The sequence below is a fragment of the Dipodomys ordii genome, unplaced genomic scaffold (genome assembly GCF_000151885.1).
Source record: "Dipodomys ordii isolate 6190 unplaced genomic scaffold, Dord_2.0 Scaffold85, whole genome shotgun sequence".
Lineage (NCBI taxonomy): Eukaryota > Metazoa > Chordata > Mammalia > Rodentia > Heteromyidae > Dipodomys > Dipodomys ordii.
In genome coordinates this window covers 3935185-3946654 of record NW_012267301.1, presented here as the reverse complement: position 1 = coordinate 3946654, position 11470 = coordinate 3935185, and the positions used below count along the sequence as shown (strand labels likewise).

The 11470-nt window shown below is 42.2% G+C and overlaps 1 protein-coding gene across 1 annotated transcript in view; it reads right to left on the bottom strand.

Annotated features, from left to right (window-relative positions):
- Window positions 1–11470, bottom strand: part of Sh3tc2 (SH3 domain and tetratricopeptide repeats 2) — a 63524-nt gene that overhangs the window by 21493 nt on the left and 30561 nt on the right. Inside the window, exons 9-12 of the mRNA XM_013025582.1 lie at window positions 7538–7671; window positions 3646–3687; window positions 1830–3521; window positions 1542–1722 (exon numbers count right to left, since the gene is read on the bottom strand). Of these exons, the coding sequence (XP_012881036.1) occupies window positions 1542–1722; window positions 1830–3521; window positions 3646–3687; window positions 7538–7671 (2049 nt within the window). The remainder of the gene's footprint in view (window positions 1–1541; window positions 1723–1829; window positions 3522–3645; window positions 3688–7537; window positions 7672–11470) is intronic.

Genomic DNA, 11470 nt, shown 5'->3' with positions numbered 1-11470 from the left:
GCTGTGGCTCAAGTGGTAGAGTGCTAGCCTTGAGCTGAAGAGCTAAGGGACAGCTCCCAGGCCCAGAGTTCAGGCCCCACGACCAGACCCAAAAAAAAAAAAAAAACCACAAAAGTTCTCATTCACTTAGCTTCCCTTCAACCCTAGCAATATCATTCTTTTATTACAGAAATTAGTCATAACTACAAATGCAAAATGTTACAAAGCAAATATGTTGCAAAGGGAGATGGACAATCTTGCACACTCTGTAGGATTTAATGGGACTTATTAAAGACTTGTCTGAGACAGAACAACAGGTTCTCACTAGTAAGCCAGAATCAAGGACCCTTAGAGCAATGAAGGGACAAAGAAGCTGGGCCCCAGTCACTCATGTCTATAAGGAGGCTGAGACCTGAAGATCACAGTTCGAAGCCAGCCTAAGCAGAAAAGTCCATAAGCCTTTTATATCAAATTAACTACCAAAAAGCTGGAAGTGGAGTTGTGGCTCAAGAGGTTAGTGCACCAGTCTTGAGCAAAAAAGTCAAGGGACAGAACTCATGTCCTGAGTTCAATTCCAAGTAAATATACATACATGTACACATACACACATACACACACACACACACACACACACAGATGCAAGCAATGGCAAAATGCTTCAAGTGAAAATTATTTGAGTACCAAAGGGTTTAAAAGGTGCTCTGGAATTCTGCAGTTAAGTTTTGGTGTATTTTTACAAAAACAAAGCTTTTGATCATGGCATCAAGAAGCCAATCACAAAGTCAATATTTGTTTATGATTATACTTATTAATACAATAATATAGTTATATTATTATGTTATTCTAACTATAAATCATAAATATAATAGAACTATGATGTCTTATAGTTCTATTATACAAGTTTATCAACAAAAATAAATTGAAAAATCAGCATTTCTTTTAGTGTATATTTATTCAAACATTCAGTACCTCAGGTGAAAATAAACTTCATCATTTCCACTTTTAAAGATAAGATTATAATCAAACATTTCTTTTATTATGCAGTTTTACACCTGAGCCTTCAATAGGTTTATTTACTTTGTATCCATTCACAAATTCCAATTGTCTTCAAGTAATGAAGAGTTTCCCTAAGCTCCTTAGTCCTTGGTATAAAACCTCTCTGAAGTAGGCACCATCAACCATGGTCACCAGATGGGTTGTTATAGAAACACACAAATAATAGTGATGTGGCAAACATTACTGAGCCTTTATATTTAGGAAGCATTGTTTTGAGTGTTCCTTGAGCTTTAACTCAATCATTCCTCACACTACCACTACAGGATAGACATAATTCCTATCCTCCTTTTACTGCTAAGGAAACTGAGGCCCGGAAGAAAATCAAGACCTAAGGCCACACAGCTAAGTGATAGACAGCTCTCCATGCTGGCCAAAGAGCTATGCTATTTCTCATTATTCTAATGCATAAACCATGCACAATTGAACTTGAATTCCTATGAGTACAGACCCTGACTCTCTTTAAGGTAAGAAAGAAGCATCTAGAACTTTCCCTGAACACGTCTCACCTGGTTGTGTTGAGGTTCCGGTAGAGTTGCCCAAGAGACTCCAGCAGCCTCCCCTCCATCCCTCGGTCCCTGAGTTGCTGAGCTAGCGCCAACCAGTGTTCGTGGTAGGTGATACAGGCCTCAGGATTTGGGGACACAGAGCTGTAGAAATGGCAGAGGGATTTGGTGACCTGAAGCTGACCTGAACATAAAGCAGGGATATGAATGAGATGTCTTGAGACAGGACTTGGGCAAAGCATGCTCCAACCCTTTTCCGTAAGGCTCCCTAGCAGCACAGGACATACTCACTCTGTAGGTGGCGATTCCTTAAGCCAAACAGCAATGCCATTTCATAACAAAAGCGGCTGTGAGTCAGCTGGTGTCCGGACACCATATCTTGGGCCAACCAAAGGAGCACCTGGACCAATTCTATGTCCGTCTCCTTGCTGGCCTCCAGTTCAGAATACAGATGGACAGCCTGTAGGAGATAGTCCCTGTCTGGCTGCTGAGCCCAAGACTTGAGGTTGCCAAGATTAGCCATAGCCACCGCCTGATTGCGTACATCTCCTGCCTCTTGAGCTCTGTTCAGAGCCTGGAGATAGCTCTTGGCTGCCCTGCTCATCTGACCTTCATCTTGAAGTGCAAGTCCCAGGAGGTTATAGACCACTCCCCTTTGGATCCCACGCTCAGTCGCCTTCAGAGAGTATAACAGTGGCTCAAGGATGTCCACAGCCTTTTTTGCCTGGCTGGCTAACAAATAAGCCCATGCCAGACAGAGGGATGACTCAAAGGCTTCCTGCTCACCCAGCAGCTTCCCCAATACCAAGCTTTGACTCAGGTAGTAGATGGCCCCAGTAGGAGACTTATGTTGGAGGTACAGTTTGGACAGGATGAGACACAGGGCTCTCTGGGTGCTCGGATCAGTCTGTTCCTCACAGACCACCAGTGCCTGCCTGAGGGTCGGACAGGCCAGGGCAGAAACTTCATCCCAGCTTGAAGAGGGAATGCCAGGGAGCTTGCTGGTGTTCTGGAGAACCAAGGAGACCTGCCAAATAGGAAGAGACATCCTCTGGGAACTCTGACTACACCATTGCTGGACAGAGGCGACTGCGAAATATGGAAGATACTTCTTGTCATACAGAAAACTCAAGATGGCTGCCATAGCATCTGAGGTGGGAAGGTGTCCAGAGAGGATCTGTAGGCGCTCAGCAAACGGTAGGACTTCTTCATGTCGGCCTAAACTCAGGAGCAACCGGATAGCCAGAAAGCACGCCCTGGCTTCCAAGGGTCTGCTGCCTACCACAATCCCCTGGCGCAGCACATATGCCACTACGTCAAGTTCGTTCCTGGCACTGAACTCATGGTCAGGCAGGCAGGCCAGAAGGGCACCTGCCTTTTCCAGTAGGGTTGAGTCTTCATGCTTTAACCTCTGCTTCAGATAGATGGCAGCCAAATTGATGTATAGAGCAGCCACCAAGAATAGGTCCTCAAATGCCCCATCGAGAATGTGGATGGCCTCCTCGAAGTACACCCTGGCCTGGGAGAGTTTGACCTTCCTGATGCTCAGCCGGCCCAGAAGGAAGCAGAGCCGGGCATGCGCCCAGGTCATGTGACTCCTCTTGGCCCACTTCCTTGAGGTCTCCAGGTAGACCACAAGCTCATCTTCTTCTGTGAAGTTGTAAAAGGAAGAGGTGAGAAAAGAGAAGGAAAAATCATAGAGGTTCTTAAAGTTGTCGGTGTATCCTTTCTGATCCAGAAAAGCCAAGATGGAGGTGAAGTTCTCAACTTCTTCTTCATCCAGACCAGTGTTTAGGTCCATGAACAGTTCCGGGTCGTCGAGGTCATCAGGCTCTGGCAGGTGATAGTTGTCTGAAGTGGCTGAGAGGAGTTCGTCTTCCATGCTGGAGTCCCCAGAGCTGCTGGAACGTCTGGAGCCCACGACCTGACTCTCTTCCCAGGTTCCCCCAGGCCTGGCTTCCTTGAAGCCCTCAGGCTGCGATGCTGAAAGGACAGGCAGAGTTGAGCACCCTTGAGTGCCTGCAACCAGGGTGGCCAACTCCTGACAAGAGAACAGTCATGCTGACCTGAAGGATGAGAGGTCAGGATTAGCAGGATCTCTACTTACCACTCAGATCATTTGGAAGATTCTGGATGGATTCAAACCCACCTAGGTAGAGATGAAGGACAGATCTGGTGTTAGATCAGAAGAGGCCACCATGCCATAGCCTCCAGGGGCTGAGGACATCAGCCCTCATTGAGGCTTCAGACCATCACTCAACCTAAAGGAACTGGGCAAAACGTACTGAATTTAAGAACTGCATAGAGCCAGGCGCTGGTGGTTCACACCTATAATCGTAGCTACTTAGGAGGTTGAGATCTGAGCATGGCAGGTCAAAGCCACCAGAGCAGGAAAGTCTGTGAAATCCTTATCTCTAATTAACTACCCACAAAAAGCTAAAAGTAGAGCTGTAGTTCAAGTAGCAGAGTTCTACTCCTGAGGGACAGTACTCAGGCCCCAGGACCAGCACACACACACACACACACACACACACACACACACACACAAAGCTACATAGACTTCATCATCCAGGGAAGGAAATCTGGAGGTAAGTTCTATATTATGTGTGATGTGGAACTCCTAGACTCTTTTAAGCATACAACATTGCTTTAGAAAAAAAAGGAGGGGTAACAATGCTTGATAGGAAATGGACTTATTACCTTGCTCATGTAACTGTAACCCCTCTGTACAGTACCTTTACAATAAAAAATATATATATTAAAAAAGAAAAAAACCATCTCTATAGTTGTAACCATGAAAGTCTGTGGGGTCCTTGGAGAACCCAGGAGGATGCAAAGGGCTGAGACACCTTGTACAGGTATCAGTAGGGTATCGTCCCCAGTGTATTACAGCAGCATGGTCCTACAGTAATTTAGCTGACTGATGGCCTGCCTGTCATAGACCATGCAGACTAAGGCTTACTGTCCCCAAACTTCCACAGTGCTTGGCATCTAACTATCAGAAGAGAGACTATAAGGTACATGTAGAGCCAGATGCTGGTGCTCGTGCCTGTAATCCTAGCTACTCAGGAGACTGAGATCCAAGGATTGCAGTTTGAAGCCAGGCAAGGGAGGAAAAACTAATGATACTCTTATCTCCAATTAACCACCAAAAAGCTAGAAGTGGCATTGTGGCTCAAGTGGTAGAGCATTAGCCTTGAACAAAAGAGCTCAGGGACAGTGTTTAAGCCCTGTTCAAGCCCCAGGACCAGTAAAAAATAAAAAAGAAATATATACAGGGAAAGGGACAGTAAAAGCAAGAACAGGAGCCCCTCAGGCGGCTGCAGTGTGTGCCTTGAAAAAAATAGCAATTATTCATCGGTCATATTTTTTGAAAAAGCCAATTAAGATAGTTCATTTTCAAAACAAAGCAAGACAGAAACATCTTAAGGTCAAGATGGCAGCTCACATCTGTAATTCTAGCTACTCAAGAGGCTGAGATCTGAGAATTGTGGTTCAAAGTCATCCCTGGCAGATTCTGACCTCTAATGAACCATCAAAAAGCCAGAAGTAGAGTTGTGGCTCATGTAGTAGAATGCCAGCTTTGAGCAAAGAAGCCAAGTGAGAGCAAGAGGCTTTGAATTCAAACCCCAGTATTGGCACACACACATACACACACACACACACACACACACACACACACACACACACACACACACACACCTGAAGGCCAGAGAGAGGTAAGGCCCATATCTTTCAATAAGGCTATAACAGAGCTGGGACACATCAATGTAGACTCGGATACTGTATCTCTTCTTTCTTTCTCCATGCACTCATCACACATCTGCTAGACAGGTCTTGCTTTAGTGGGTACAATGTTCTGGGCACTGTGCTTTGTCAAAGTGGGTTACAAGTGAATGGTAAAATACAGAGAACAAAATACACCAGGAATTCCTAGTTTCTGTTCCCTAGAGTAACCTAGTGGGATGAGCCAGAGAATGAGAGAATCTTGAGTACAGTTCTATTTATTTATAGTTTGATTCTTGAGTTACTTGCAAGAGTTCTACATAGAGAATGAATTAAGAAAAGTAAGAGACTATGAAACTACAGTCACTATCAGGTCACAAGAAGCAGGCCAAAGTCCCAGACTGAATGTGATCACAAGGGGTAAAGCATTTAGAAGGAAATTTCAGAAGGAAGAGAGGGAATGAGGCGGGGAAGGGGGAGAGGAGTTATTAATAATACTGAAGAGCATTGGCATTCCCTGGGCAGAAAGAGACCAAAAGGCAGAGAAAAAGGAAGAGGTAGTCAAAGAGGACAGGATAACTGGGCCTACACAGCCGCCTAACTTGGTAAAAGTGAGATGAGATGAGACAAGGGTGAAGAACATAGATTGGTTTGGCAGTGAATGACTAAGGTAAGACTCCTAGCACCACAGGACAGGGACTGCTAGAGAGAAGACCCCACTTCCCTAACTAGAAGCCACAGAGGCCGAGGCCCTTCTTCTGTCACCACACGAATTGTCAGGATCAGCAAACTGTCATCAAATCAAGCTTCTTCCTGTTCTTCTGTGATTATCATTGCAGATACTCAAAGTCTGTAACTGCCAAGAGGCAGTAGAAGGCTGCTTACAATCAAAAGATAGAAATGCTAAAAAGTTTGACCTGGAGTGTTGTTCATGCTTTCTGACCTCTGACATTTGGGGTTATTTGCCATTCTTACTGCCATAATTGTTCTCAGGGCCAGGATAATGAGGGCACACATGGTGCAAGAGTTACAAAATGCAGAGAAGAATCAGCACATCCCTTCCCAGAGCAGGGGCCTTAAGAGAGCTAGAATTGACCAATAAGATGACTAGGTACATTGGTGCCAGGACAGCCTACACAACCAAATAGTCTGCATCCAATAGAGTACATTCCTGGTCTTTAAGCAAAAAGCAACAGGTTGCCTAAGGTATTGCTCTTGAGTCTTCCAGATCAACAGAAGACAGATAGATACCTTTGATCCAAGTCTGCCATTCACCTCTGTCCCCTTCCCCGCAAGGCATGGCCCTGATTTCAGATGTCTGGTCCCATCTACTTGGCAGTACCCATGGTGTTAGTTAGCTAGCTTCCTGTCTCAGCCTCAGGAAGCAGTATAATCTACCTGTGGTAAGAAACCTGTGCTAAGGCTGAGGGGTGATGTTTGAGATCGGTGTTCCTCACAAAGGCTTCTTATGTACATAGAAACCCCTCTATTTCTATTTCTACTCCTAGAATCTGGCCTGAGGGTCCCTTGTGCAGAGAATCTCTAGATGAAGGCATGAAATATGGTTCGTCTAACTGTCTATACAGAAGGGGACAGACACATCACCACCAGTGGAGAAGTGGGAGAAGAGAATCCTTTCTCAAAGCTACCATCAATGAGAGGGAGCCATGGACAGGAATCAGTGTCATTCATTCACCCATTCACTCAGTCATGCAAACATTATAGGAAAATCTGTGCTAAGAACTGAGCCCCTGACCCCTGCCCCACCAAGACTGATGTGCCTAACAGTCCACTCGCAATGGTTCTGGAAAATGTGGTAAAATAAACTGTTCTGTACTGGCTCGGGCACTGGTTCACTCAGGCCTCAGTTTACCAATCTGTAAAATGACAAATTATCTCAGGACCCTTCCAACTGGAACATTCTGTCACTCCACCTTGATTATTAGCCTAGAAAGAGAGATTTTACCTACAACGGAGGAAGTTCTTTCTTTCCAAGATTAGGATAAAAAGCCAATACAGCTGACCACCCACATAGGGGAGTTGATTATATCCCATCTCAAAGTTGCTAGGCAAATGTTTTGAGCCATCCTAGAATTATCTGAAATCTAATGTGAAATTCTGCTAGCTAACTATGATTCAGACCCCGTTCAATAGTGGTCACAGTCCCAAATGGAGAGGTTTAGAATGTAGAAACATTCTATTCCTGCACAGCGATTCTTTCCTAGTCTTGAGGAGTCTGGAGTTTCACTGGGGTCTGAGAACCAAATACTCACTAAGCCGGTAGACAGACGTGATGTCAGTATGAGCCAGCATGTGCAGGAAGCTAACATACTCAGCCTTCCTGTCACTGCCCAGGGTCCACAGAGTGCTTCTTTCCTCATCACTGAAGAAGGCAGAATTCTTGCTCCTAAGGGTGGGGGGGGGGTAAGAGAAGGTCATTGCCAGACTTCAGTCACCCTACTTTATTCTTTTCACACTAGGATGGAGGAAAGATCTTGGAGAAGTCATCAACCCATTTGCTAGATGTTGGAATCAGACTTTGCCCTGATTCCAACAGTATTGCTGCTGCTGAAAGAGAAGGTCTATTAGTACCTCATAAACAGGAAATAATGCTTCATGATTGCCGAATAGGTGAACACAGATATAAAAGCCCCCCTCCTTCAAATACTCTCCCAAGAAAAGCCAAGCCTTCTCCCTCAACCCATATCTATTCTTTGACACCACATGGTGCTGTTATTAATGAGAAAAATAGGAGTTGCTTACCTTAAATAAAAGGATAAGAAACCATAAAAGTCAGTTTCTGTGACCTTAGATTATTCCAGGAAAAGGTTAGGGGCAAGTGGGACAATTTAGAGGACCAATGAAGATGTATTTTTCTGTTGTAGGAAGGAATCTTTCGTGGTTGTTGGAATTTGATTCCATGACACAGAACAACTGCATTACAGGACAGTGGGAGAGGAAGGCAATTGCTGAGGGACAATGAAAAGAGAGAGGGCCAGGGGGCTAGAAGAAATGATGATAAGCAAAAGAGAGATCTGGAGTCTCTTTCTGTATAACCTATTTCTTAGGACTAATTTGCTCTCCATAGATAGTGAAATTCACCATTGATAGTGAAATTAAGAAGTCCATGAGCTAACTGAACAAATGTGAAGATTGCTTTCAGTTCTGAGGAGAAGTTTTTAAACATCAGAACCCATTATTTTTAAAGAAAATGGCCTGGAAAGCCCAAGAATTAATCACAGCTACACTTTTGGAGGCTTGTGAAGACTTGTATAATATTATTTCATTTCATCCTTACACTTGCCCTTTGAGGTGGCTATTATTCTTAACCACTCCTTACAGATGAAGAAACTGGGGCCCAAAAATGCATCTGCTGTTTGGGAAATGATAGAGCAGCAATAAGAGGATTTGTAGCTATGTGAGGGGCAGAGAGGGACTGGGAGGGCTGCTGATGGCAAACACTTACTATGTGCCCTTCACTCAAGGAACAGCAATGACAAAGCCAGTGGAGGAGAGGAGGTGAATGGCAGAACTGCTCAGGGCACACCACCCATCCAAAGCAGGGCTGGCACCAGAGCTACATCTTGACATTTAGAGCTGTATCCTAGCCTCTAGAGCTGTATCCCGACATCTGACCACATGTGGCCTCCATCTCTCTGACCTGATTTCTAGATTTGCTACAGTATCATGAAAGCTTCCAGCCTCAAAGCAACATGTAATTGAAATCTGCAACTAGATTCACATGTGTGCACATACATACCTATACATACAGGTGAAGTCCTTAAATCTTGCAAAGTATCCTGAATTTTCTATTTCACTTATTATTATTAAAAACTCTAGGAAGTATGCTTGTTTTAATGCATGCTTTTAATCAAAGAAAATGCTTCAGAAAAGTTCAGTGACATGTTCAGAAGATGTACAGCTGGAAAGTGGCAAAGCTAAGACTGAAATGTATTCTTTGCCCCAGAGCTGACCCACTAACATCCTGATTTTCAGGTGTTTAAAGACAGTCCAAGAAAATGGAAAAAAACTACAATATGGATTTGCAAATTTGAAAACTGGGTTAGAACATGACAACTTTTCTAGAAACCCAGCAAGCTGAGGTGCTCTAACGGGCTACTCTCTCCTCTTTCCCTCTCACAAATCCTAAAGAACATATAACAAACATAAATATTTTAACACATATTTAAACTTAAAAAAAGAAAAGGTAACTTCTGGGATCTAGAAACAAAAGGAGAAAATGAACCTAGATTGGTTGGTGAAGGCAGGTGGCCAAGAGAGCCTGGTGGTTTGAACAAGAATATGGGCCTTAAGAACTGTTGCTCACTGTTAATGACCTTCATAAACAAGAGATATGACCTTGGGCCTGTGTGTGTGTGGCAAGGAAGGAATTAAGTTCCCTCCATAAAACCTAGAGTCTAAAAGAGAATCAACTTCCTTAAAGAGGTGATTATGAAACTTACAGTCTGGCAATATTATGCTTTTTATCTATCTGATTCCCTGGGAAAAAAAACTCAAACATCTAGGTTTATACCAGAAAGAGGTGCAGACTCTTAATTTACACTGAATGGTGTTGGCATGACATTCAAATAATTTGACTTTTTTTTAAAAAAACCACAGCCACTCAGTCTGGGATCATGCATTCCTAAGATTTCAGGAGAAACAAATGCAAAAATCTTCTCTACAGGAAGGTTTGCTTTACTCTAAAACTCCCGTAAGGACTATCTTTTAAAATGTTGAAAATGAGTTCACTGGACAAAAGCAAACAAAAACCCACAAACTAAGATACACAAATTAAAAACATGAACTACCACAAAGAAAGTTCTCAGATGCCCAAGCAAGTAAATTAATAATAAATAATAATAAAACTAGAAGTAATGATAGTGTAAAGAATTATTTATAATGTGTATGGTTCAAACAGTGAACTAAAAACAATACAGTCCACAATGAAGGGATGGAATGGTAAGAAGAATTAGCTATGAAAAATAGGAAAACATCCCTTCGCTACAATGCTTGGTAAGAAATGTACGCATTATCCTGCCCATGTAATTGTAACTCCTCTGTACAGCATGTTCACAAATAAAATAAAATTTAAAAAAAAGAAGCCAAAAAAAAAGAAAAATAGGAAAACAAAAATCTAGAAATGAAAAATAAAGGCATGCTATTGAGAACAATGTGTATGGATTAAAAAGTAAGCTTATTCACAGCAGTAGAGAAGACCTATTTGGGGAAATTGGCCATCATGCAACCTAGAGAAGAAAAACGCAAGCAAGAAGATCTAGCTGCTTAACTAAGATGGAGGATAGAGTGAATTCCATATACCTCTGCCAGAATTCCCAGAAGAGACATTAAAAGATGAAGAGAAATAAACAATATTCAAAAGGAGAATGAATGAGAATATTCTATAATTTGAATAAAGACATGATTCTCAAATTGAAGACTTACACCAGACCCTAAGTTAAAAAAATGAAAATAGCATCACTTTAAATATGCATTACTTAAAAATTTCCTAATTCTTATTTCTGGGCCCAATTATCCATTATCTCATTGTTCAACTTCTTAAGATGAAATATAAATAACAACAACATGAGCTAATGAAATAAAAACAAAGGAAAAACATGATAAGGCAAAAATTGTAATTAATGACAGAAATAAAGATGATTAAGGAAAAGAAAACTGCTTCTCTAAAAAGACAACATAATAGGTAAAACCCTAGTACAATTGCCTTGCAATTTTATATAATAGTTACTACATACACACAAACACTTACATACAAATACAAAGACATACACACTTTGAAGATGGTAGTCTATACTTAGCTAAATTGTCATTTAAGAGTATATTTTAAGCATATGTAAGACAAAAAAATAAGACTGATCCCTGGAAACTGTCAACTCATGGAGCTTTACTGAAATAACTGCTGAAAAATGCACTTGATGATGCAGCTGTGGGATTTTAAATATAGAATATATCACTTATTTATATATCGTGCTATAGCTGTAAAATATTAATAACAAGGCCAGGCACCAATGGTTCATGCCTGTAATCTTAGCTACTCAGAAGGCTGAGATCTGAAGATTGTGGTTCAGCCAGCCAGAACAGCAAAGTCCATGAGACTCTTACCTCCAATTAACTACAAGAAAAAGGAAGAAAGAAAGAAAGAAAGAAAGAAAGAAAGAAAGAAAGAAAGAAAGAAAGAAAGAAAG